The 27,992-nt window shown below is 33.7% G+C and overlaps 2 protein-coding genes across 2 annotated transcripts in view; one reads left to right on the top strand and one right to left on the bottom strand.

The window, feature by feature from the left end:
- cdi (serine/threonine kinase) overlaps positions 1-16,400 on the bottom strand; it is a 29,203-nt gene extending 12,803 nt beyond the window's left edge. The window contains exon 1 of the mRNA XM_088258372.1: positions 15,216-16,400. Within this exon, the coding sequence (XP_088114498.1) occupies positions 15,216-15,791 (576 nt within the window). The 5' untranslated portion in view covers positions 15,792-16,400. The remainder of the gene's footprint in view (positions 1-15,215) is intronic.
- A 2,176-nt stretch (positions 16,401-18,576) lies between these two features.
- On the top strand, positions 18,577-20,875 carry mRpL55 (mitochondrial ribosomal protein L55). The gene is made up of 2 exons (XM_088258362.1): positions 18,577-18,824; positions 20,481-20,875. Exons 1-2 carry the CDS (start codon positions 18,633-18,635, stop codon positions 20,634-20,636), a joined length of 348 nt encoding a protein of 115 aa, XP_088114488.1. The 5' UTR covers positions 18,577-18,632; the 3' UTR covers positions 20,637-20,875.
- Positions 20,876-27,992: the final 7,117 nt, after the last annotated feature.

The following is a 27,992-nucleotide window of genomic DNA, read 5'->3' as shown; positions in this document are numbered from 1 at the left end:
TTTTTGAGTTGATTGACAATAGGTGTTGGACATTCAGCGGGAAGGACAAACCCTCCGACCGAATGTCCTGAATGAACTCGAGGTTAGGGAGTAAGGGGCAGTTGAAAAATATGTGGTCAGCAGTCTCATCCTCCATGTGTTCCCAGTCTATTCACCCTTCCCATTCCTGACTACCTTAGTAAGCTCAAAGCTGGTGCAAGCGAGGAATGGAGGGTTTGAGGTTATGCGAGTGATCATTTCTACATTCCTTATAACTGATTGATCTCTATTTATACAATGGCTGCTGAGAGAGAAAAAAAAATAGCTCAATTTTTCCCATTACCTTTTGACAAATTTTCACAAAAAAATTCATGAAAAAAAAAACAAGAGTCACATCCAATTAAAATCAAATCGGATTGTGGTCCCGTAATTAGTGTCGCAGACTTTGACAGTTTCCAGGTTCTCTTAGACTCTATTTAAATATTTCTATACATAATAAAACTTTTTTAATTAAATAAAAATTTATTCATCTTCAAGTTTGAATTTTCCTTTTCTGTATCTTTTGAGCCTGCAATCAGTTTGAATTTTAAATTGCAAAAAAATACCAATACATCAATTGTATTTGCCACCTTACCTTACACACAAACTCTCATAGTAAAAAAAGCCCTTCCCAGCTTTAAAAACAAATCCTATAATACTTTTTAAATATGAAATCAGAATTTATTCAGTCCCCAATAACAAAATTATTCATAGTAGCTACTCCTGAATACGATTTATATAAAAGACAGGTAGGTATTTCACTAAAATATGAAGATTAAATTTTGTAATGAATATTTTTTTTTGAATAATTACAAACATTTTACATAAATAATGGAATTTTAAACAATTCTTTAATGAAACAACGGTCTTAAAAACTAAAATCAAAAAACTTTTTAAATCGACGACGGGCGGGTCATAAGGATTGAGGCGTCTATGGTACAAACTAGGTAGTTCTCAGATAATGGACGAAACGTAAGTAGGTAATTGATTTTTTGAATGTATGCGATAAAGCATCAACTTTTTTCAAATTTGCAAATACGTTTACGTCATATCAAATACAACGAAATTATTATTTTTTTATACAAAATAATAATTTGATTAAATTTTACTAACGTTATTTTGCTTTAAATACGTTACTCAAATTGTTTAAAATCAGGTTAGGAGTCGTAACAATCGGCGGGTATGTATGAGGAGATGCATGAACGTGGAAGAGGCGAAGAATGTTTGCAAAGACAGAGTGGTGTGGCGTTCTATTCTCTCTGCCTACCCCTGCGGGGAAGCGGCGTGATGGTTATTTAGTTAAATTGTTTAAGATATTATATAATGAAACAGATTTGTAACGTTAGAGTGCAGATACTGGAATATCGATTTTTCGAATTATAGGATATTCGATACTAATCCATCGATACTAAAAATTGTAACTGCCGCAGTTCTGCGTCTAGGTGGGGGGGGCAGCATAATGAAACAATAATAGATAAAATAACGTTATGTAGGTAAATGCGTATTATGCAGGTAAATTGCACGTACAAGTTTGTAAGAACGGTTATACGAGTATTATGGCGCTGAAAAGTGCAGAACCGCAACAGCCTAGCGGAAAATTATCATCTTCCTGCATTTGTAAAGAAACAGTCTGCCCCTTCACGCCCACGCGGACTTTTGTATTTTAAGACTAGGTACATAATAGCAAAACGAAAAAATATCACTAAACTAACTATTTTCCGAAGCAAAACGGAGCAAATTCAATGCGATCATCATTCGTGCCGAGCTAAAATAATTCAAGTACATAAGAAATACGATATTACGTCCATTTATAGAGCCATCGTGCAAAGAAAACAAGTGTAAAGTAATAGCTTTCCGTAAGAGCAAAATAATTATTAATATTTTGCAATACTCGTCCATTTTTTTGACAGTCGGCTCAAAGAAAACTCTTTTTTTTTATAAAAAAACGGGATAAGAAATGCCTAAGGAACATTGGGAAATAGGCAGTTTAGCGACAAAATTCGGAGTTAATTTTTATAAACATTTCTCAAAAATTATCTACAATATTTTAACATATTTAAAATTAAATAAATATATGTGGAAATATATTTTTGGATTTGCAATAACCCCCGTATACCAATTCGTATAATTTATTCTATAGACGATTTTTCATGGTCAAGTTGTTAACTTTCTTCGTGAATTGGGAAATGTATATTAAAAAGTACACATTTATAACAATACTATTCACTTTCTAAGTTTCAACGCATAATAAGTAGCAAACCGAGTAGAACAAAAAAAAATCCGTAAATAACTTTATTCAATTTGTGATACGGAGTAATAATTATAAAACACTAACACGACGTAAAATATTCGCGTATGTAGTTTAGTAACAAAATATTCATTTTCACAAAAAAAACGATACGGTTAAACTTTTTAGTATGTGTATTTTGCTGAAAAGGCCGACAGAGTAATGCATATAATACTGGGAAATGTTAACTGTGTGGGAAATACATAAATGTCACAAAAATGGCCTCGGAAAGGGCGCGCACGTACGATAATGTACTTATTCTTTCATATAAATTATAATATACGCAAGTAGGCGGTACTTATCACAATAGACGCATACCTGACTTAATGCCATCTGTACGGGATTTACGTAGGAGATAATGAAGCCTCCGAGCTAATGAAGCCCCCGGGCCAATGAGGCCCCGAGCTAACGATTCGCCCCAAAATGCAAAGGGAGTTTTTGGACAGAATAACACAAAATCTGACGGGTGGTCTTTTAATCGGTGGCTATATACAAATCGATACACCCACCGAATAAATCAAATTTCCAGAATCGCTACTTTGTAAGAGAGTCAAGCTTCGAGTTTCCGATGCCTCTTTTACACAAACAAATGGATAGTATGTAAATAAATGTTTACAGTTTAGAACAATGACTACTGTTGATTTTTATTTAATATAATGCAATACATATATTTTTTTTAACGATTTCAGAGACAATTGGTCGGACTTAAATAATACACATTTTTGTTTGCATAACGGTTAAATATACATACTTGTATGTACGAGTATATAGTGGGTATCGATAACTTATCGCGTCGCAAATCTTTTCGTTGTAAGCGTAGAAAGAGAAACACACGTAAAAAAACATCATTTCCATCGTTTATTCAACTTGAATCCAAAACAATGGCATTATTCGCGATAAATAAAATCTGTGCGAATTCGAGCACCGAGCGCCCATTCAAAAGATCGGGAAAAGAAAGTGAAATAATGAAGTAAAGGTTAGAGTAATCCGGTAACAAAGCGATAGTGAAAGGATTTCCCAATTTGACGTGTTTCGTTAATACATAACATTTTCCCATCCACACAATACTGAAATGATTGCTTTTCTTGTGTACTCCGCGGCCCGCGCAATCTGCGGTCCGTGACTTCACACCAAATTCTTCGTCGATATGAAAGTGCGCTTCCAACTCGCTGCTCGTTACATTTGCATACACCCATTCCGACATGCGCCGTTCCGACAGATTTCAAACTGCCGAATGCCGATTACCGATTACTATCTTGCTAACGCAAATACCGCTGATAACAATTCATTTCGTTTAGCTGATACCGACCGAAGCAGATAATGAGCGTTGCGAAGATAATTTGTAATATTCCCCTTTTCCTCCACACTATTCTTCCTCCGTTTCCTTTCTAGCGAGATATGAATGTCCTCCATCACTTACGTCGTCCGAATCTGGAGCGCAAGACAGAATCTGGCTCAACAGGTCTAATGACTAGTAGAATAGTAAAGGAAACATTTTCCTGGATACTTATTTTCCCGTAATGCCCCTACTATTAAAAAGCCATCGTTTTTACTTTCCAAATTTTTCGTACATAAATAGTTAAATATCAATAATTTTGAAAATTAGTACGTAAATAAATTTAGAATGGCACTGATATATTTGTTTATACATTGTTTTAAAATTCAATTCGTAAAGAGTTTATGATAAAAGAAATACGTATGAAAATACTACAATAGGTTGCGATACCCCATAGTAATAATACAAATCCGATAAAATAGCTCAAACGCAATGAGTATATATAACTATTTGGTAAATAAGGAAAAGCTAAGAATACAATATTTACGACGACACGTGACACCGCGCCTTATACCATATCGGACAGGGTGACACTCCAGACGCAGTTGCGAATTTTCATATATTAAATAAACTGTATGAGGATTGAAATAAGTACATACTGTCTCTTCGTATTTAACATTTTTGTGTTTGCTCAAAGTGTATGTACATTTAAGAAAATATAATGATCAAATCAAATTCATAATTATTACTTTTTTGCGTTTAGAAAAAAAAAACGATGGAAATAAAAAAAAGTCTATTCCATTTTACGTAAACCAGGGATAACTAGTAAATGTTTCATTTTTACGAGTTTATTATAGACAATGTAACAATGAATATTATTATCAATTATTGTTGATGTAGGGTATTTTCACTCGCGGGGAACATCAAATTTAACATACTCTACATATAAAAGTTTTTTTTTAGATTCTCTATGTATTTATAAAAATATAAAAAAAAAACAAAAATCAGATCTTCAAAATTGGCATATCAAAAAACACCAGTTGAAATAGTTGCAATGTTATTAAAGGCTTCCTTTGAGGCTGCTTATGGATGAGGATGTCGAAGTTGCATCGAGTATGCATTCTTCAATTTCAATACCTCGTTCCGCGCACACTCGACCGCGAGTCAACTGCAGCTGTCGAACACGATCACTCAAAGCGTCGGTGTGCGCGGAGTGGATGTTTGTATCGAATCTGCAGATTGGCCAACTGCGGTAGCTTGAAGCGGTTGACCCCGACCGCTCAAGCTCCTAGTATATTTCCGCACTATCAATGACAGTTATTGTATCTCATCGAAACGTAAAGCTAATTCGTCTGGAATGCATAGCTTTTTAAATGCATTAAACCAGTGACCAACTACCAACGTGAGCAACATCGCCCACTATTAAATCGTGGGAGATCAAGTGTAAAAAATACTTTTCGGGCGATTTTATATGATTTTTAACCATAGAAATCTTATGCAGAATTAGAAAATTTGCGTTTTTTAAAATCTAGGCTACACCCCCTCCCCCCCCCTAAATAATCGGGAAAATTTAAGTTAAAAATAAATAAGGGGTTTTGTGTCGAACATTCAGGAAAATTTAAGTTAAAAATAAAATTTTCAAAAAGTACTAAATAAAAGAATAAAGAAAATTTTAAAAGATTACAAACAAACATCGCATTTTAGAGGCAATTTTTTTTTGATCGTTGACTCTAAGTAAATTAACACCTAGGGGACAATGGATATAAAAATAGGAAACCTCTGCAATTAAATAAAACAATGTCTCCGTGTAATGTTCATCATAGAATATTTTAATTTATAGTTCACATCACTTTCATCATAGTTTTTTTCCTTCAAACTAGCGAGTTATGAAATATAATCGTCACTACAAATTGGCTGTCGAATTAAATAAAGTTTTCTATAACATTCCACTTTATTGACTCTGAGAAGATTTAACCATTACCTAAAAATGGACAATAATCACGTGGCATTATTTTACCCTTTTGACCATATTTGAACCGGTAACCCTGCGCTATGCGCTATGCGAGATGTGGGATGTGGGATGTGCGACGTGCGATGATATTATTTCTCCGCCGAGACGGTCGGTGTTCACGGAAACACAAATTATCTTATTTATAGATTCATTTCTCAGGTGAGATAATAATAAACAGTTTCTAATCGCGTATACCGGTTACTTATTTACGCGACAATCATATAATATGTAATATTTTTCAATAATTAGATTTTTTATATATAAAAGAGGATTTAAGAAACACATTTTTTAAAAAGGGAAATATTTGTTTCTAACAGCCAATAATACAAATAATAAACAGTAATTTTATTATATCAAAATATTCAAGTGCAACTTTTCAATGAAAATAACATTATTTTATACCCATGTAATATATTTGTATACAATAATTTTCAAATCTACAAAAACTGTAAAATTAACCAAAAATAAAATTTACCATTGACTAGATACATAACGGAATAAATTTCTGCGAGAAATTGGGATAAAAATATTCCTGCGGGCCTCGAAAGGTAGGAAAGTACGGAGGTAACTAGAAGTGTCAGGTGGGCGGTAACGAGTGCGCTCGTGTACCAAACAACCGGGCGCCGGGTACCGGGTACCGGGTCTGCCAGGAATGCAACAAGGCGAGATGGTACACACAAACATTCTCAACGTATATCTACCGATATTTCAATGTAATCTCCGCAAGTATTATAAAAAAAGTAAATACGACGAAGCAACGTGTAAACGTCTCGTTAATTAGAGTGCTTTGTGTCGGAAACGCCTCATTTAAATCTACCGGATTGCGAGTAGATTACGGCAGGCAGATTTTCTTCGATTTATTTTTATCTCGGGCAAGTTTGTTTACCCGGAACACAACATACAGGTGGTGAGATAAAGAAAGGTTAATAAAATGTCTACTCGTTACCGGGTGGCCGATGTGGGCAAACTGCAGAATAAAGAACACAAGATTTCATCCAGTTCGCCACCTACTCTCCGCTCTTGTGCCAATGCCAGGTGCCTGACGCCTGACGCCTGACGCCATGTTCCAGAGAACGGAAAAACGGACTGTAGATTTTTCTATGTACAGTGGAACTTCTCATAACGAGCATAATTCGTTCCAGAAGCTTATTCGTTCAGCGAAATATTTTTTTGTTTTGACTGGAGCAGAAGTCCCGACTCACAAGTGAATGTCGTGAAAAAGGGACTACCCGTTTTCTGTGACTCGTTAGGCGAGACATCGCTCGTTAAGAGAGCAACTTTTTCACATTTTTTTGCTCGTTATGAGGTGCTCATTATGAGAGGTTCCACTGTAATTACTTTCGCCTCTACAACTCCCAACATGATGTTTATTATTTTAAAAATAAAATTACAGATCGCACCCTCTATTTAAGAGAGGTTTTGTCGATTTGTTATTTCGTTAATGTCTACATAAAATCGCACCATATTTACTCAAGTAGGTACTAAAACCTTTTTGTACAAGAGGTAAGCAGTAACGCAGATTCGAGAGTGAAACTCTAGTAGGTGCGAGCCCACTCTATCGCATTTTATTCCAATGTTTAATAATGAACCGCTTAGCCCTACCAAAATACCGTGAAATTGAAACGTTCATATAATAAGAAACAAATATTTTCTTTAAAAAATATATTACAGCACGTCAAAAATAGCAGAGATCGGTTTTTATTTATCAACTATTACATTTTATGATATTTGTGATTTAACAAAATAACGGAATAAATTCTACGGAATATTATAAGATCGGAATGTCCGGAGTCACGTCTCGCGAGGACATATTTAAACCGAAATAGCGACAGCATCTCCCTGCTGATTAACACAACCCTGAACAATAGAAATACTATACACTGTCGGGAAATCCTACCAGATATAAGCCTATTTTATTTAAAGTATAAATGTTTTAGTCCGCCTTCGCAGTGTAATGGTCAGCACGCTCGGCTACCATTCTGGAGGTCCCGGGTTCGATTCCCAAGGGGGGTCAAATAAGTACAAGTGATTTTTTCACTGTAATATTTATTCAATAATACCCTGGACTGGTACCTGAAGCGGAGGGCTGATCACCTTTCCTTCATGTGTAAACGATCAAGATAACACTGCGTTTATATGAAGCAGTGCCCTATGCACCATTGGGGTGCGGATAAGGGTTTTATTTATATTTATTTTTATAAATGTAACTAATGTCTATATTTTTTTAGTTTTTTTTCCAAAATGTATAGACCACACAGTAAAATAATGCAAATGTAAACATGTGCACAAAAAAGTGCACTATGCGCAACGTACAGTATTAAACACAAAAGGGGCAACTAACCTTTTTAGATGTTTTCGTGGATTTGGATAATGTATACTTGTATGATGTTGTCAAAAAGTTATAGTCATACGAATATGCCGAGTTATATTCCTACCAGAAACTTAGTTCTTTCTAAGACTAACTTATTAAGCAATGTGACTTTAACTGTAGCTTCTTCAAACCCTTATCCGCACCCCAATGGTGCATAGGGCACTGCATCATATAAACGCAGTGTTATCTTGATCGTTTACACATGAAGGAAAGGTGATCAGCCCTCCGCTTCAGGTACCAGTCCAGGGCAATTTTGAATAAATATTAGAGTGAAAAAATCACTTATACTTTTTTGACCCCCCCCCTGGGAATCGAACCCGGGCCCACCAGAAATGTAGCTTCCTATGGATATTATCAAATACTGTTTTGTCGTTAACGACAGGCTGATTAGGCTGGTGATAGATGAAGAAAAAAAAAACATTTTAGTTTGGAATGAAGCCCAGCAAATATTTATTAAATTACTAATTTCTCCGTTTCGCTGAGAACATGGAAAATAGAACATGGAACATTGCAGCTTGTACAGCAGCATAGATTAAAATGTTAACCTATGGAATTTGTGTCAATGTCATCCAAGGCTGCAGCGGGGAGTCATAGTATACAAGAGAAATAACTGTAATTATGTGCTATCCATACGTTCAAATACTACAATAATATTAGTTTTCATTAAAATTAAACCTATGGATGATAATATTTAAATTCACGATTTCAATCGATTAGCGTTTCCATAATCCAGTCATTTGTCAAAGTGGCCACTTATTTGAAATACAAAAAATGTCCCCAATTTGATAAGAATTTGTGTTAATTAACCTATTGCTACTCGAGAGGTATTAATAACATCTTAATACATAGTATGTTCGCTCGGTAAAACATGTAACTAGCCGATAAATTGTGTTGTATCATCAATAGACAGCGTTGGTGTAATCCAGTATAATCCCGACATAATTTAAAAATATTCGTGAAATAATCAGCAGAGGTTAAGATTTCACTAATATGTATATCAACATAAATAAAAAAGAGTATTATGATGAGAATATGGACGAATAAGTATTTACAGGAAGTTACGACCTGCCATTGGCTGGTTTAAGTAATAACTTTGCAACTTGTGTAACATTCACCATTCAACCCATGATTGACAGCTACGTAACTCGAATTTCTAAGCCGCAGTAACAGGCTCCTGATCACGCTAAGCTGGTACCGAAACTGCGGGAGGCGACAAAGAAAGGAGGAGGAAGGGCGAGCTGTTTCATCGGGACAATGCTCCGACACGAGGTGTTGATTCGCACGCTAGCATGCATTTTCCTATCAACTATGTATTTCCTCCGCGAGAAAAACCTTTCTCTGCACAGCGACGCGAGATACGTACGTACCGTATATAATAATATGGCAACTCTTACAAAATACGAACACAAGGCAACACTACATATTTATGAGAGAGCTCGCGTCGTAGGAGAGAAAGTGAGATAAAAAATAATTGGAAAATAATACAATCAGAGCGAAAACCGCCGATTCACGCATGCAAGTTGGCGGGACTTACCCACTGCGGACTGCGCTACAGTGTAGTGAGGATAGCCGCTCTACAGACGCTCCTCTACCAACTTCTGCGATCCCACTACACTACACTACCAGGCGGTATCTCTTGCGCTATTATTTGCTTTTACATAATCTTCTTCGTCAATTAATTATGATCGTCGCACAATTTCTGTAACAATCCGTTCCTTCATGTAATAATAGAGATACCTACATCTATATACCGCTATATTTGTACAAAGAAACGTAGAGGGTTGTATCTATATAAAAGAAAGCGATAAGAATGGGATAATATAATTAATATCGTGTTTTGTATAATGCGCGAAAATTATAATGTAACGACGTCGTGTGTTCAACCCTTTATGCAATCAACTCGCCATTCACACGTTTAAAGTCAAAATCTTCATTTTATCGTTTGGGAGATGCTAATCTTTCTCTTTTCTCCCATCGGCTCTTATCAGCACGAATAAAGCGAGCTAACGTTCAAAAGTAACCGTATATTTTTTCAAATAGTTTTTTTGGTATAACGTTATACGTTAAATATGATGAAATATGATTCCAGTTTAGAAAATGATCTAGAACGGATTAATCCAAAAGAAATTATTTGTCGTTCGGAATAAATTGATTCGTTAGTCGTTAGTTAGTTAGCGTGGTTTCCAAAGCTATAACGCACACTTTGTATGATATTTATTTATCGAGTTACAAACCTTCCTAACCTTAACCCAGCGTATCCCTCTGAGAATACGTTAACCTTTGCCAAATACCACCGCAATATACAAGAAAGAATATCAAATGAATGTATGAATAAATACATTATACTTATTTAAATAATCTAGAAAAATTAGACATAACTAATGCAATCAATAAAAACTTACCCATAATAAATAACCAACTTAATTTAACTTCCAGTCCACTTTTAAAAATATTCCCATTGTGATTCATTTGTCTTCTTTCCCTCTTTCAAATTTTTTTTTAATACAAAAGTCAAATCGTAATAATCTTATTTTAATGACCTATTGATGGAATCATTTTCCGAAACCGGTAGTCACGAATAGATGTTTATAAAAATGGTATTACACAAAGTGAAAATTTGATGATAAGGAGAGTGTAATATATAGACCGTTTATATTTAAATGTTAGGAGAAAAACTGCAAAAAAATTAGGTCTACAGTCCGAAAATGGGTGCAAGACGGCTCCTGAAATTCTACCTTTTTACATAAATATCAAATGTTAGTGGAGAATGCCTATAGCTGATGCACTCGACAGCCTCTGACGAACTTTGTGCGTACTTTGGGAGTTAGTTGTTATTGAAAACTGGAAAATATTCAATATGATTGTTGAAATATTCCTATAATCATCCGGCACAGTTCGAGTCGCCGAAGATCAATGGCCCTATAGAAATAGAAAGCAGACGAAGCGGCCTTGCGCCGGGGAGGGGAAAGTACTTCTCATTACATATTATTGTTTACGATTTACTCAAATATGCAGGTTAATAACAACAATATATCATGATAACAATTACATAGTCCGTGTTTCTAAAAAAAAAAAAGTTTACAAAAAACTAACAAACTGGCGGGTATAGGAATTACGAATTAACGTTTTAATTTTCACCCTAAATTCGTCAGGTTAATGAAGAAAAAAATGAGTTTAACACTTTATTTTATATGGATATTTGAGGTAAACCTGCAATAGTTGGTAACTTATTTACTCGCATTACTCGGAAATTTCGAAAATGTGGTTTTGAGAAACGAGTTTAAAGTTTTTGGTAAAAAAAAAAGTTGCCGTTACATTGGAAACATACGAATAATCTGCTATTTCAGATACACGCGACAAACTCTCTAACTCCGCACCGAATTTAATATTCTCAATTTATTGAAATCCTTTATCGATATTCCCAAATCGTGTTAATATTAGGCCCAGTAACGAAAAGTTCATCCAAAAAAAGATATTTAACAATGACGTTCGTTTGTAACATATATAAACCTTAACGTTCCCTTCACCCCGGTATAAATAGTTTAGTACCTCTGACATGTTCACCATCCCTGAGACCTCCTCGCGACCATCGACAACATTGTCAATAAAACGTCACTATGTGACGATCAGCGATGCAGAACATATGAATGTGCAATTGGACATTCCTCGCGAGTGCAAATGCCTAAAGCCTGAGTAGAGAAAAGATAAGATAATAATGGAATAATTCAGACAAAATCTGCTACGTACACCTAAAAAAATACTTATATCTTCAAAATGAATAATTGATATATCCTTAAGAAATTTTCCCAACCTTTATGAAATTATTAATTTTTCTCCTTTAAAATTATTTTTACTATGTAGAAAATAGTATTACATAAACGCATTCATTTAAATTATACATATTAATATTTGAAGTTAATCTTTAGTCAAGCTTAGAATATTATTTTGTCTGTGTAAACTAACTATACACGATTCATTTAGTATGTTTTTATGGAGTTTGCGTGAAAGCGCTTACAAAACATTTTGCATTTAGATCATTTCAGATAAATTATGAATATCTAGCAAATATATGCGGAGTTATACTGCATTTGAATGAAGAAAAAAAACACAAAAATTAATAACAACGCCAATCTTCTAACCCTTGTCGGCACCCAATGGTGCAAAGGTTAGTGCATCGTACTGATGCAGTGTTATCTCGATCATTACTTACAGGGAGGCATACAATGTGATCACCCTTGCACTTCAGGGACCAGTCCAGGGTAATATTAAATAAATATTATAGTGTAAAATCACCAATATTTATTTTCACCCCCGATGGGAATCGAACCCGGGACCTCCATATCGGTAGCTAAACACGCTAACCATTACACCACGAGGCGGACAAAACAATAAACGGCAATAAACGTCTTTAATATTTTATTATAAGATATTGTTACTTGATTCATTAAATTTAAGGCCACAATGGAAAGTTATACTTGTGTACAAATGTTTAGATAATAATCTACTTCGATTAACTATGTCTAGAATATGTCCAAATCTCGTACTAGGTTTAAACATGGAGGGTTTGTTATCCAGATATTATACAGATATAAATGTCTCGAAAGGAAGCGAAATAAATCTGAAGAATATTGCATACATTGACAACAGTAACAGGTATTATTACAAAATTCAACAGATGGCGCTTAGAACTCGCACGTGAACAATCCTTAACACAAAGATATTTCATAGTTTTAAAAAAATCGATGGTAAATATAGCTGCTCAACCATGGATGGAATGGAAAATGTTACACAGTGTATGATGAATTAAACCAGCCGATGAAAAGTCAAATTACAAGAAGTTGTAAAATCTTTTCCAAGAAACTATACTGAAATAGACGTACATATATAAAAAAAAGGACAATGCACGCGAGACCCAAATGCCTCATTCGCAAAAGAGAGTTTATTAAGTGTTGACAGTTTCAGATACATCGTAAAACAGATCACACAGGACTGTAATATAAAAAAGGTAAATATTCCCATATAAAAGGACTAATGCATAATCTGTAGCTGTGCTCGCAGTTCATTAAACCTGATTAAGCCTAAAAAATAATGAGCTGGAATGATTTCAAAATAATTGTTCCGATGCATTCAGCTTAGCAATTCATTTAAACAACTACAAAACAGCAGACGGTAACTGAGCTTCCTGCCACATGTAGCAGTCCAATCATTGAAACTCGTGTACTTCTTCAACCCTTATCTGCACCCGATGGTGCATAAGGCACTGCATCATATAAACGCAATGTCATCTTGATCGTTAACACATGAAGGAAAGGTGATCAGCCCTCCGCTTCAAGTACCAGACCAGGGTAATATTTAAAAAAATATTACAGTGCAAAAATCACTTATATCTATTTGACCCTCCCCTGAGAATCGAACCCGGGACCTCGAGTGAAGTAGCCGAGCGTGCATACCATTACACTACAGAGGGGGAGAATTTCCTTACATGGTTAAAATATTAAAAACAAATTCACAATAGACATTATTAGATTATTCAATTTAGATGCGAGAAACGCAAAAGACATTAAGCTGATGAAAGTGTTGCTTCGAGACGAGGTAGAAGTGGAACAGAACTAGTTAGTCATCTAGGAAAGTTAACAAAGAGTTTGTTGGAGACATCTGATGTCATCTAACGTTGGACTGCTCTGTAATCATGATAACCTGATCATGCTCCGAGCCGTTTTGCGGGTTTCCACCTTGTGACGAGTAATGCATGGAGCCAACAAGGGATTTGTTCAGCAATAATTTACTTTGATACATGTAAATTATTTAGGTTCGTCTACCAGAAAATAGTATCTACAACGAAAAATTCCTGATACGCATCCAGAATTGTAAGAAGAGCGGGTGGACTTAGATGATATGAGGATGTACAAGGAGATGCATGAAAGTGAAATAGGCGAAGAATGTTTGCAAAGACAGAGTGGTGTGGTGTTCTATTCTCTCTGCCTACCCCTGCAGCGAAGCGGCTTGATGGTTAGTAGTTAGTTAGGACTTAGACGAGTCAAATTCATAGAATACTACCGAGTATAATAAATCAGTCAGTCTCGGATGTTTTAATGCTCTAGAAACAGAGAAATGCCATTTGAGAACCGTTTGTCGGCTAAGGAGAAATAAAAGAGATACCTCAGTATACAGTGGCACGGAGTGGTATTGTGTTGGCATAATATGTTACTCGATGAAATGAAATGAAGAAAACACCTATGGAATAACATTTACTTGACCCATTTATTTAGTGATGATCCGTAGCCTCTTTTCTGAACTTACAAAAATAAAATTCTTCCATATTCATAACTATTAGCCTGTTCGACTACCGAAACCTATAAAATAGTATGCCATGTATAGAGAGCTGCAACTATCTCAGGATATTTAAATATGTATATTTGGAAACATTAATTAATTAGAACCGAGAGTCACTATTGACAAGACCTACAACAATGATGACAACTGTAAGATCTATCTCGAGAAAAACAATAATAAAACGTGGATATATATTTACGTACTTGCAACTTGTGGAGTACAGGACGTGGCTAGATGGGGAAGAGGAAGAAGAAGAAACTGGCATGAGCATGAAGAAAATATTTACAGTCTGATTTAATATTTATATAGCCTATTGAAACAATCCCGAACATCAGTTGATAAATAATGATAGATTTTTTATCCAAAAGACAACTGTGGAAGTCCAAGAGAAAGGCCTTTGTTCAATACTGGACATAAGAAGGCTGCAGTAAGTAAGATTTGATGATAAATCAACTTCTCATATATTCACTTCATAGAATAGGCAAATTAATGAATCTCAATTTTACATTAATGAATTCAATTCATGGTTCAGCACTCACTATTTAGTATTATCTATCAATTGTATAATTTTTAGTTAATTGGATAAATACTACAAATTAGCACACTATATGCACTCAACATAACTACAGCGTTTGACAAGTGTTTGATGTTAAATACATGGAAACACGAGTCACAAAAAGTATAATTAGTGGTATTTTTAATTTTAAAATGTCATGTTTACAATGCAAAATATATGATGAGAAAATATTAACATAATAATCTCCTGCAATCCCATATTTTGATAATATATAAAAGACCTATAAAAGAGCAGAAAATAAAGAGGCTAACATGAAATATTCTACGGTTAAAGCATTTTACATAAGGCGAGAAAAGGCGCATGATAATTAGTTTGTAGTACTAAATAAGCTGTTATATTCACCTTAAAAACTTCAGAGAAAAATCCCGAGCCGATCTTCTCAGGAATGAAGTCGTCGAAAGGGTAAAGGGCGGCGACGGCGGTGCGCAGCGCCTTGCACGAGGACCCCGTCACCAGCCGGTCGCTGGACGGCACTTCGCCGGCGTCGGCCACACTCGGCGACTGCTTCTTACAGTGCACGCTCACTACCGAACTAGTACCGCTATTGGTAGAGTCCGTGTCGCCGGGCTGCGACCTGCAGTCTAGGTCTGCAGGAACGTCACGCTCCAGGTGGCCGGTCTCGCTCAGTCTCAGGGGGTACTTGGTCAGCTTGCGGACCTTGCCGCAGCCCTCCCTGTCTGTCCCCTTCGGCGATCCAACGTCCACCCGCGCCCCCTCCGGAGTGTTGCGAGTACTCTCTTCATACTCGTCGCCTGCGAGTTCTCTGTTGCGCTTGAACTTGGACAACTCTTGATCCTTGTTGGTAAAACTCTCCGCGATCTTCAGCACTTTAGAGCACCTCGACCTCGAGTTTTCTTCCGTCGAGGGAGACTTTTTAATATTCCTGTAGCCCCCATCGTTTATTTCATTCATTTGCATTATAGAGATGAGGTTTTAAGTACAATTTTGTAAGTGTTACTCGGTCATATCTAGGAGACTAGCCGACCTCGTACATGGTGGCTCACTTTTCTTTACACTGACAGGCGGCACAATCGAGAAAGATAAGACGATAGAGTATTATCATATCAACTCCTTTATCACTCGGGCGATCGGAATTTCGGAGAAAACGTAATCTCGCTTATGACTCGAGAATTGTGTACGCAGTAAATTTAATCTACACTTCAAAACTACTACTACCGAATATTTCATATTTAAATACCTTCAAAACTAGGAACTCGAAATATATTTATATTTATTTACAATAAATATATTTGTAAACTGATGTCAAATGAGAATAACTTCACATAATTCGTGAGAGGTACCAATGAATAATACCAAAACACTAACACGCACTGACACAATTAACAGCTTAAAATATATGATTATTGTAATAAAATGATTTTTTTAAATTTACAACGTTATTCAATTTACAACAAAATACTAATTTTAGACAATATGCAATTTATGCTTTCACCGAATGAGCAAAACGAACTATCAACTTGTGCAGCTGCCATTTTAGACTGTTTTTAGACCATCTTTAGTCGAAGTAATATTATGCGTGATTCTTTCTGTCTTCTTTTCATATATGAGATCGTAGCAAGAGTGAAAGAGAAAGCCGCTAATAATGTTGACAGAAATTGAAGAAATATCAGTATACCTCTTTCATCCTACCGACCGTGCCAAAAGGAGATAGACGAGTATATTTTTAAAATTTAAATTTAAAGCCATAAAAACAAATACATTAGTAGCCATACATAGTAGTTATCCCTATTGAAGCAAAATTGCCCATTCACGTACTTTTTAGGTCCAGCTTAGTTTGTATCGAGATAAAATTATAGGGAATTATTTTTAAAGTAGAGGAGAGGAATACCGAGGAGTTATGTGGAGAAGTTTAAAGATAAGGCAAAAATCTTAAAATCTACAGCCTGGAGCCATCTTAGATACAGAATGGAGAAGGGTGCTTACTATACAAACAAAAGGCTATTGAACGTGTCACTTTCCTTAGTATAAGTACCTTCTTACCTATTTGATAAGAACATGAAACTTTTTCCAATTGCAATACTGCATTTCAGAGTTCTATATTCCACTGGCTAATCCAAAGATTAGGGGGACCCGGGGCGGAACGGGGTACCGGGCCGAACGGGAAAAAGCTGTCATCTGGGTGGTGGGGAATGAATAGTATTTTATCACTCAGTAGTAGGCTGCAACTCATTTCATATAGTGTTAGTGCTCCACTGCACCACGTCGCGATATTCCAAACGTACTATAATTTACACAACTTTTGTAAATCGCAGCTGTAGTCTTCTGAGGTGTATCGTCTCATTTTTATCTTCTTTTGAAATGATATTTAGTCATATGTTTCGTCGTGAAGTCTTGCATGTAATATAATACATATAACGTGTAATATCATTTTCTAAAATCGTGCAAACCTTCATATTCGGGCAGAACGGGGTGGGATGGAATGAGATATCCCATTATGTCTCAGATTTTTATTTATTTTTTGATCAAGATATATGAGATTTTATTACAATTTATTGTTTAAAGATATGATGTGGCATTAGGTCAAAAAACCGACAGACAAAAACGCTCGTCAGAAAATATGGAACAAGCTGTGGAACCTCTTATTACTGGACAAATGGGTTATAAAAGGGCATCTGACAAATTTTGACTGATTGTCTGCCCTCACTGACTACTTATATTGAGTTAGACACTACACTCACTAGGTCAACTGAAAATTTGTTCCAAGCACAGCTGATTCTCAAAAAAATCCTGAGAGAAATAACAATTCTACTCCATTGGAAAATATACAACCGAGTATAATATTAGTAAAAGTTCACAACACTCTTGAGAAATACGACAAACAGAATCTGGAACCTATCCAAAATCCCCAAGATTTTACAGTTTCCCAGACTCTCCAAGAGGTTACAAATATGGACATTGATGTTGAACGCCTTGGTTGTTCATAAATGCTGACACCTTCACAAGCTGTAGACAATCTAAAACTTTTTTCGAATGTGCTTCACATAGAGGTTTGATACCTTTACCTAAAATTAAATCAGCACAGAAAAGAGGGAAAGCAGCAATTTTGACAACTTCTCCTTACAAGGCTGAATTACAAGAGGCAGGAGAAAAAAGAGCAAGAATAAAACTAGATTTAATGGAAAAATCTGAATTTACAAAAGCCAGTAAAATGAGAAGAAAACAACAACAAAAACTGAGAAGAGTAAATATTACGACGACAATAGTTCGCTAAATGAAGATGCCAGTTGTCTTCATTGCAATGAACTATATTCCAAGTCGAATGAAAGTTAATGTTCTTGTTCTTGAGTGGTGAATTGCTACAGATGGACTCATTTACTATGTGCTGACCTAAACAGTGACACTGATGATTCTGCTCCTCATAAATAATTAATTATAAGTCAACTATACGTATTCTTCCCCGTACCTGGGCAATTATATGGGAAAATTATATTTCGTTTTTGTTAAATAAAATATTTTTCTTACACAATATTGTACAAAAATAACTAACTAATGCGAATATAAACAAAATCCAAGCATTTTTTTTCAAATTCATTCTCAAATTTCACATCAAACATTAGATACCCCGTTCCGCCCCGGGTTCCCCTATATGCAGCTAGTCTAGTCAATAAGTGTTTGGTCTGTGTATACAATTATGTTAGTCTTTGGTCCGTGAACTACCCATAGTTCATAGTTAGTCTCTGGCACTAACCTATAAATGTGTTGTGATTTTGACATTTCTTTGTACAGAAGAAAGTAAAAATGATTAAGAACGTTATTAATCATTTCTGCAATCCAAACTTTTTTGTACCTGTACGTTATTTAAATGCCAACACAGCGAGTATCACAAAAATCCACAGAAATTTATATGCTAGAACTTACCCTACTGTCCTAGTGCATCAGGATGGTTCAAGTATCAATATTAGATATCACGAACCGAGAAGATTAATACTTGTAAGTACATATAGATTTGTTTTCCAAGTAGCCTCCCACCAGGATCAGATTTACTTCAGAACGGACCAAGATTATTTTTTAATACCGCACATCAATGAATTACACCCCCGGCAACATAAATAGCAGAACCCGTAAAAAATGGAACTTTTTAAACACGAGGACATAGTTTTGCTTTAAACTTTTTAAACTAATATATACAATTATTCTAACATTTATTTTGTAAATAAAACACCTTAAAGCCTTAAAGCATCTTCAAAAAATATTTATAATTTAATTATTTTTATCAGCGCCTTTATCACGCTATTTATTCGTATTGGCGTGGATTTGTATAGCTTTCTCAAATATTCTCCGGAAATTTCTTCATACCATATTTTTTCAATTTAATTTTTAAACTCCTGAACCGTTTTCGGACATTCCTTCCTAATTTTTTCCCCATTACGGCCCATAGATTTTCCTTTATGTTTAGTTATGGGCTGTTTTCTGGCCATGAAAGCAATTAACTCGCAATGACTCTTCAAACTGTGATACCCGATGAAGAAAAAAACCAAAATTAGTCTCAGGAATGCAATAAAGTAAAGTATTAATACGCATTAAAAAAAAAATTCACACTCCCAGAACGAGTCGGATGGCAAGGCACAGAAACATCCTGAAATTCAGGGTCATCAATTTCTTCATTGACCACATTGGTCAATTGTTGGCATAACACCCTCTACAATGAATTCTTTATAGTTTTCAGCACTCTATCATTATTAAATTACCAACACTCAATTTTGTGATGCATCCCCACACCATGATAATAGAGAAATGTTTAACTGTGGGTGCAAGGCATTCGTCACTAAATCGTTGTCCAGATTGTCGGCGAACTGTCTGCAAACCGTCTGGACCAATCAAATTAAACTTTTATTCTTCAGAAAATACACCTCTTTTTCAATCGTCCTCCATCCGATTTTTTTAGCATTCGCCCATTCCAAACAGATTTTTTTAATTTTCTGATTCAATAGAAGTTTTTTTGCACGTCTTTTGGACTGTAATCCAAATTCTACTTATTTATTTTAAACTGTGCGTACGTTAACACTGGCACCGGTGGTTTTCTTTAGTCATGCTCTTAGTTCTGGAGCTGATGCGAACAGATTTCGTAGTGAAAATTTTTTTTAGAACATGATCATCACATTTTGAAGTGCAGTGTTTCAATCCTGTGCCTACTTTTTGATTTAGTGCCCCACTTTCTTTGATTTTTTTCAGAAATCTTCTGAAAGTCATTGCACTGTATTTGCCTTGTTTTATCATAATTAGAAAAGTTTTTTTTATTCCGCAACAATAACTAAATCTCGTAGACATTTTGCTTGAATAAAATACAGACACTCCAATAAAACGTCTCATCACTACCAAAGTCAGTGTTAATCTAAAGAAATTTTGGACTTTCCAGGTTCATAAGTAGTCATTATTTGTTCTTAGAAGTGATAAAACCAACCTTGGTTCAATTATTTTGAGCACTAAATGCGAATTTTCGTACTAATTAGTCGTTCGGCTATTTATGTTGCCTGGGGTATATTACTGAAAATAAAAGAGTTTCTTTGTGGGTGAAATTTTAAAGATTAGCCCTTTGGTATAGCCTCCGAGCATAAAACATACAATTTATTTTATTTTTGTTTCCAGATGCCTATTGATCTTAGCAAGTTTACAGATCAAGAACGTAAAGCCCACTTGGAACGAAGAAAACCAAAAACCAAAGTGAAAATCGAAGATGATATAGAAGATAATTTCAATGCTCGGAAATATTTAGCAAGAATGAAAAGCCAACGTAAAAAGTGATATTACGCTGTGAATTCCTTTAAAATGGTTAACACATTTCCTCCGATGCAGTATACTGCTACAATGAAATGTAATGTAATTCTTCTCTCAGCTTTAATATGCACAGCCAAGGAAATAGTTCCATACCATTTCAGCTGAAATACATCATCCGTTTTGGAAATCCCCCCTTAATATTGAGAACCTAGATACAAACAAAAAATATCTTGGTATAGCAATAAAAATTCGTAGTTTTAAATGTACATATGTGTTTTATTTTTAATATGACTTTATTAAATTCGTAGTGTATTTCATTATTGATTCAGCAGTGACTTTGTGATCATCTCTATCCTTTTTTTAATTTAAAGTTAACTTAATAAATACCACTAATTATGAAAATGTATTACATACATATACTAATTATGTCCACCTCAGCAGTGCAGTGGTTAGCACATTTGTACATCGTACTGGAGGTCCTGGGGTTCGATTCTCGGGGGGGGGTTAAAATAAATAATGGTTTTTTACTCTACTATTTATTTATTATTACTCTTGACTGGTACCTGAAGTGCAAGACTGATTATCTTGCCTGCATATAATAAACGATCAAATAACCATTGCATCAATTTGATGCGGTGCCCTATGCACCACGGGGCGGATAAGGGCCAGTAGTAGTATATGTTTTTTCGATGTACTCAACATCATTATCAAACGTAATACATGAAACTTATAGAGAACCAAATATTTTGTTACATTACACATTTGGTTCACCGAGCGCCTGCAGTGGCTGCTGAGCGAACCACGCTGAATCATTGATTTAGTTTCCGCCGGACATTTGATCTTAAATCGTTAAGTTTATGCATATTCATAAATATTGTGATAGGTATTAACTTGAAATTTCTTAAGGTTAGCTGTTAACTGATAAAAGTGCGGCAATCATACCATTCTGTCATTCATATAGCGATGCGGGTTGGCGTGGTACATTTCTAAGAGTTTCTGTCTGAATGAACACGTGTGGCAATATACGTTTTGTGTTTAGTGCATCCATATAGGGTACGTTACAACTGTTGTGGTGTAATCTGTATTCATCCAAAACCCTTAGCCTTCTCGGAGATGAATGACTGGAATAAAAATGCAATAGGCAATAACGGTCCAAGAACATGTGCTTAAACAGTTAAATTGATGTTAAGTAAAGAATGGCAATCTTAAATACCTCAATTACGCCAGCTCCAGGCTCCATTCGTGCGCCAGGGTAAGCGGTAAACTTCAAAGACAAAACCATCATGTTGAGAAGAGTGACAAAAAGAGGATAAAGCGAAATCCTGTTTGAACTGTGCTAGTCTGAAAGTTAGCTATCCACGATGACGAGGAGATCAACAAGATGTTCTCCAGCGTGACTGTCGCTCAGGGAGGCATCCTGCTCAACATCTTGGCCATTCTCCAGCCCAAGAAGAAGGCGTAACAATATGTCAGCTCATTTTTCCCCACCCAGACTCAGCTTACTCGACGCCCTGAGATCAATTGATGACCTTTTTTTTAATGTTTTTTCTATCATTATCATAATCATATTATTATCCAAGGCCGCCTGCCCTTGAGAAAGTATTTTTTTTTTAAAACGCTGTATAAATTATCCAAATTATTATTATTATTGGCAAGAGAAACATCCAATATTGTGCAAAAATCTCCCTCCCATTTTCCCCTATCCCCTAGTCAGAATTTTAATTTTGAATTGAATTTGAATGAATTTCCTAATCTCCAAATGAACCAAAGAAAAGAAAAAAAAACACATTATATTATCATGATTATGTATTATATTTATTCAGAAAACATTGAGCTCTTTATACAAACTTGCAATAAAATTATCCTAATGCCTTTATTATAGAAATGCTGTTTAAATAAATTTAATCATAGGTACAAAGGAAAACATGTTTTTCTTCAATCTTGATTGAATTACTTTATTTTAGGAAAAATGTTTCTTAGAACTTTATGTTTTGAGTAACTATTAAATTCAAATTTTATAACATATGGTTGACAGGGTGAATGTAGTTTATCCCAAGTATATAATTAAACGATTCAATTCAAAACCCCTCATCCACACCCGATGGTGCATAGGGCACTGCATCATATAAACACAGTGTTATCTTGATTGTTAACACACAAAGGAAAGGTGGTCAGCCCTCCGCTTCAGGTACCAGTCCAGGGTAATATTGAATAAATATTAGAGTGAAAAATTAAACAGGTTATTCAAATAACATTAAAAAATCCAAATGACTTATAGTGAAACAAAATCATTTAAGAAAAGATGTGTTTAAATAAAACAATATTCAATTGTTGGTACTCTCAACAGCCTTGTTTTACTTGACACCAGTTTCACTCTTTAAAATTGATGAAAATTTTATTTTTGTCAATTTGTGTTTGAATTATTACTTATTTCATTTTTTTGTCAATATGTAACATAAAATTATAACTTTTTTCCAACTCCTTAAATCAAATGTATATTTGTGCCATAATTGGGTAGTTACGTTAATCTCTGTTTTGTTGTGATTGACATGAAAAATATTTAAATTATAATTAAAAAGATAAAGAATAATATACACCTCAAATTTCTATCTGCAAATATAGAAAAGATAATGAAAAACATTTTTTTCTTCTTATTTTGGAGCTATAATTTTAATTTAAGTGAAATTTACTAAAGAAGCACATCTATTCCTAATATCAGTTAAATATTTTAATTGTATACATACTATAAAAGAGTTAATTCTAAACAGTATATTAACTAATTTTATATTCATATGTTATGTATATATATTATTTAACATAATTTTTGTTTTTAATTTGTAAAAAGACATACATAAAGCAAGGCCTTTCATGATATTTCTTCCTCCATGACCTGGATTTTAGGTTTTCATTGAAAATAAATGTATAATGTTTATTTCATAAAAAAAAAAAAACATCTGTATTCTTTAAATACTAAAACAATTACACCGGTCAGTGTTTTCTTCTCGTCTCAAACCGAAGAACACCGCAAACAAAATATGTATGAAATAAAGGCAACCTGCTTACAATCCAACAATATTTACACAATTTATTTGTTTGTTACATCAAAATTCACTTTTGTATCAATTTATTTAAAATATTATTAGGACACACTTATTTTTTAGGAAATATTACTGTGATAAAAAATTGGGTGATTTTTTCTAGCATTTTTTATAATTTCGGTTGGTTTTACTGTCACAGACAATAGACACAGATATGTGTGTCAAATTTCGTGTCAATATCTGCATTTTTCTCATAGTTACACTCGTTACAAAAAGTTAATTGATTTATACGATGGCTGGTTTTGTTGAGTAAAGAGCATTAAATTTTGTTTGCGGAATAAAATTTATGTCGCAGAAACGTTGAGAATGTTGCAAAAAGACTTCGGCGACCAGTTTATGTCACAAAAAATGTTGACGAGTGGTATAAACAATTGAAAGACTGCAGAGATAATGTTGAAGATGAAAATTGCCCCAGATGACCATCATCATCTACTGATGAACAACACGTGAAGGAAATCAAATATTTGATGCTAAAAATTGTTGATTGACAATTAGAGCTTGCTGATGATACTGTTAAAATTTAATTTGGGTCAGTCCAGACCATTTTTAAAGTTTTTTTCTTGTGCCTGAAAAGAGTGAAATCTTCTATTGAAAAACAGCGTTGCGTGAGACCATTTCGCCAAAAATTCAACTCGTATCATTCCACAACTATCATATATGCCTGATTTAGCAGCATGTGACTTCTGGCTATTCCCTAAGCTAAGAGACTGGTCCGCGGACACCGTTTCGACATGAGAGAAAAGGTAAAAAATGAATCGCTATATCCTTAAAAGGCCAACAATTGTTTTAGGATTGGTTAGAGAGTACTAGTAGATGAAAGTTATAAACAATTACACCTTATTTTTTTTATCACAGTAGTGTATATGTACCAGTGGACTGTTAGCAAAGGTTAGTATAAGTTTTTAAAAGGAATAAAAAACCACAAAACCTTCTGAAGTATAGAAGAAATCTCCTTACCTCTCTTAGGCTTTAAATTTCAAATATGTATGTATGCATAAATATCTTTTGTACGAAGAGAGTTTTTTTACCGTAAATGTGTTATAATTATTTCCTTGTTCGCATTTATATTGGCATAGCCGAATGTTAATGTTTTTAACAAATTATGTAAATATTGTTCAACATTTTAACACATTCACCACGGATGATTCGTATATACTTTTCTTTCTTACGAGTCTTTAAATATGCCATATTTTGAATACTGGTCGGAGCAATATTACTTTGATATTTTATTATATTTTGCCTTCAAATTCCATGATGATATTATTAACCAAAACAAAATAACATCTGGCCCTGAATATACAGAGCACAGATTGAGAATTTCTAAAATTTAAATACTTTGGGTAATAAAGAAATTATCTCTGAAATTTTTGTTTTAAACTTCCTACTAGTTTTAAAATTTATCCTAATTGTTCGAAATCAATGCTTTTTTTGCAGATGTGTAAAACTGCCCCATCACAGTAGTAATTTTAATATAATTTGCACCTGTCGCAAAAAGTGTTAAAAATAAATAAAGTTCAGCATCAAAACATAAAAGTAAGCACACCATTTATTTTTATAAAAAATAATCATAAAAATGAGCATTAAGACTCAACAATCAATAGCCCTTAGCAAAAATTTCATTAAAGCCACCTAACATTTTACTACTTGAATTCAGATGAACAACAATTTTATCCATAAAATCTACAAAAACTTTTAGTGTGATGGTATGGCAGAGATTCATATAAATAAAACCTTTTTTATCTTATTATAATACAAATGGTATATTTTAAATATGAGCATACTACCAAATAACATTTTAGTACACATTATTCTCTGTATATCATCAATTAACTGGAAATAACATTAACCATGTATGATGAGTGCATGCATTAAGACGCACTCATTTTTGAAAAAGTTAATGAATACTATATATATTCTTTCGCAAATGCAATGGTAACTACGCACTCATATAAAGTAACACCTTAAATCAAATAATATATCTACTCACCAAAGCACAAACTAGCAGACAATTTTTAAGAAATTCTTTGCAATTCTCTCAGAGGCATTTGCAGTTGTTGACTTCCTCTTCATTTTCTAAGATTTCAATGTTGAGATAAAGTATATGATAATGTAAATACATACATTTACAATATATAATATGTATTTAAAATTATTTCATGGTCTGTGAGCATGTAGTGATATTTATAGAATTTTAACAAATAAAAATCAATTGCGCGTTAGCTTTGTGTTAGATTAAACATACATATACATGTATTGTTTATATATTCAAATGGATGGTGTTTGGTTCAGATAGTACAGCACTATAACAAAAAACATTTAAAAAAAAAAAAACAATCCAATTCAAATGCTGGCCTGAAGTGTATTTATATGTTGTAGTGCTTTAAAAATAGGATGTAACTTACCTCAGCACTTACGTGACTATAAAAACCCAAAAAGTAGTAGCATATAAATCAATAATTTAAGATGGATGTACTAAAGAAGATTCAATTTTTATAATAATCAACACTCTAGTAATAAAAATTACCTAATGCTGGTCTGTAATTTTCAAGCATTGAAGTATTAATTAAAATTTGTGAACTTTACAATGACTGTCATAAAAAATAGCTAGTTCCATACTTAAGAAAATTATCATTACAAAAAGTATTTTGATTTTGAGATGAATTCCATATCTTCATTGGACCACGACTGTGTATTCCCTTTTTAACTTTTTTTAACATGCCAAGCAATTTATAGAAAAAAAATCTATTGATCCCTGTTTTATGTTTAAATACTTCAAAATACTATTCGTATTTTAAAGTATTTAGACTCGTGTTTGAAAATAGAAAACATCAAGCATGGCAGAGAAAGGGTTTCAACTTAGAATCTCAGAATCCGTAACGCTAACCACAGCAGTAAAACTCTACTTATATTTACTCACCCGATCAAAAGAATAATGTGTTTTTTTATTTAACAATGAAACAGTAATAAAAAGCTGCATCTTTTATTTATTTAAATCTAGTATGTAGGCAAAAAAAAAAAACAAAAAAATAATGTATAAAAAGTTGATTAAAAATATGATTACAAAGTATATATCACTAGTGCAAATATGATTAAATTTATATACCTAAATCAAATGAATACTTTACTTTGTGAAACTCAGTAGTGTGTTTTAACCATGTTTTTGTTGTTGTTTTTTCACATTCATTTAATCTTTATATGCTTGTTCTATGCTTATATTTTTATTAATTAAAAGTGAAATTGATTTATTTTAACCATCACATTAGTTGCATTAGTTGAGACAAAGTATTTGGTAATGTCTCCTTATTACAGTATTCGGAGACCTTATCAATAGATGGCGGAATACTGGACTGTCACTGCTCACTGTGCACTTTTATATGGATATTTGCTAAAATATATTTTTTTTAATTTAGCAGATTCAGATTTTTAAAAAAAACTTACATTTGAAATACTAAAAACATTGATTTTATATTATTTATAATGTTACATAATAAAAGGCTAATTATTTTTATTTATATGTATATATATATATATATATATATATATATATATATATATATATATTTGTATGTATGTATATATGTATATATTTCACATTAATTATTTTAAGAAATGTAAAAAGTATTCGGGCATGTACAAACTTTACCTTTTTCTTTTTTCATAATAAATAATTTTCAAAATAAATTTACTATGGATTTGTTAACAGTCATGTGATCCTGATTTTATAATAAAATTAGTTATTCTATGGTGTTAAAAATTCACATTTTTTTGACTAGAATTCCATACAATAGTTACGAACTGTTATATTTGTTTGAAAGCCGGGTTGTTTATGGATGTAAAATTATGAAATCAAAGAGGAACTTAATAAAACCATCTGTATTTAATTGTATGTCTCTAAATTTAGATTAACATACTATCTGCGGGCGCGCTCATAATAGAGATAAACATCTCTGAAAAGAAGTGATAACATTTAACCATACTGTATACATCGATATGAGATCAAAAGATGCCGCTAAAGTCATGCGTAAAAAGAACTTAATTTTCGACGAGTCGAGAGAAACGGTAAAATTACCCTTCCCGCAGATAGTGAGTTAATATCAAACGATTACTGAGACACAATAATAGCAAATCAAAATTGGACATATGTGGCAATGGCTTACAAAGTAAACTTGATTGTGGCATTAACAAAAAAAATACAATATTTCTGACTTAAAGATTAGTATTTTTAACAGCATACACAGTTTTAAACCAAGTAGAAAAGGTAAGGTTACGTGGAATAAGTTCACAT

The sequence above is a fragment of the Brachycentrus maculatus genome, unplaced genomic scaffold (assembly GCF_059751285.1).
Source record: "Brachycentrus maculatus isolate JH-2025_06_01 unplaced genomic scaffold, ASM5975128v1 h1tg000093l, whole genome shotgun sequence".
In the NCBI taxonomy this organism is placed as follows: domain Eukaryota; kingdom Metazoa; phylum Arthropoda; class Insecta; order Trichoptera; family Brachycentridae; genus Brachycentrus; species Brachycentrus maculatus.
This window is presented reverse-complemented; position numbering and strand designations above follow the sequence as displayed.

Excerpts from the sequence above, each read along its gene's own strand:
- mRpL55 (XM_088258362.1), top strand. The coding sequence starts at position 18,633 with ATGATTAAGAACGTTATTAATCATTTCTGCAATCCAAACTTTTTTGTA. Across the intron at positions 18,825-20,480 it reads AACCGAGAAGATTAATACTT|ATGCCTATTGATCTTAGCAA; the intron begins GTAAGTACATAT and ends TTTTGTTTCCAG.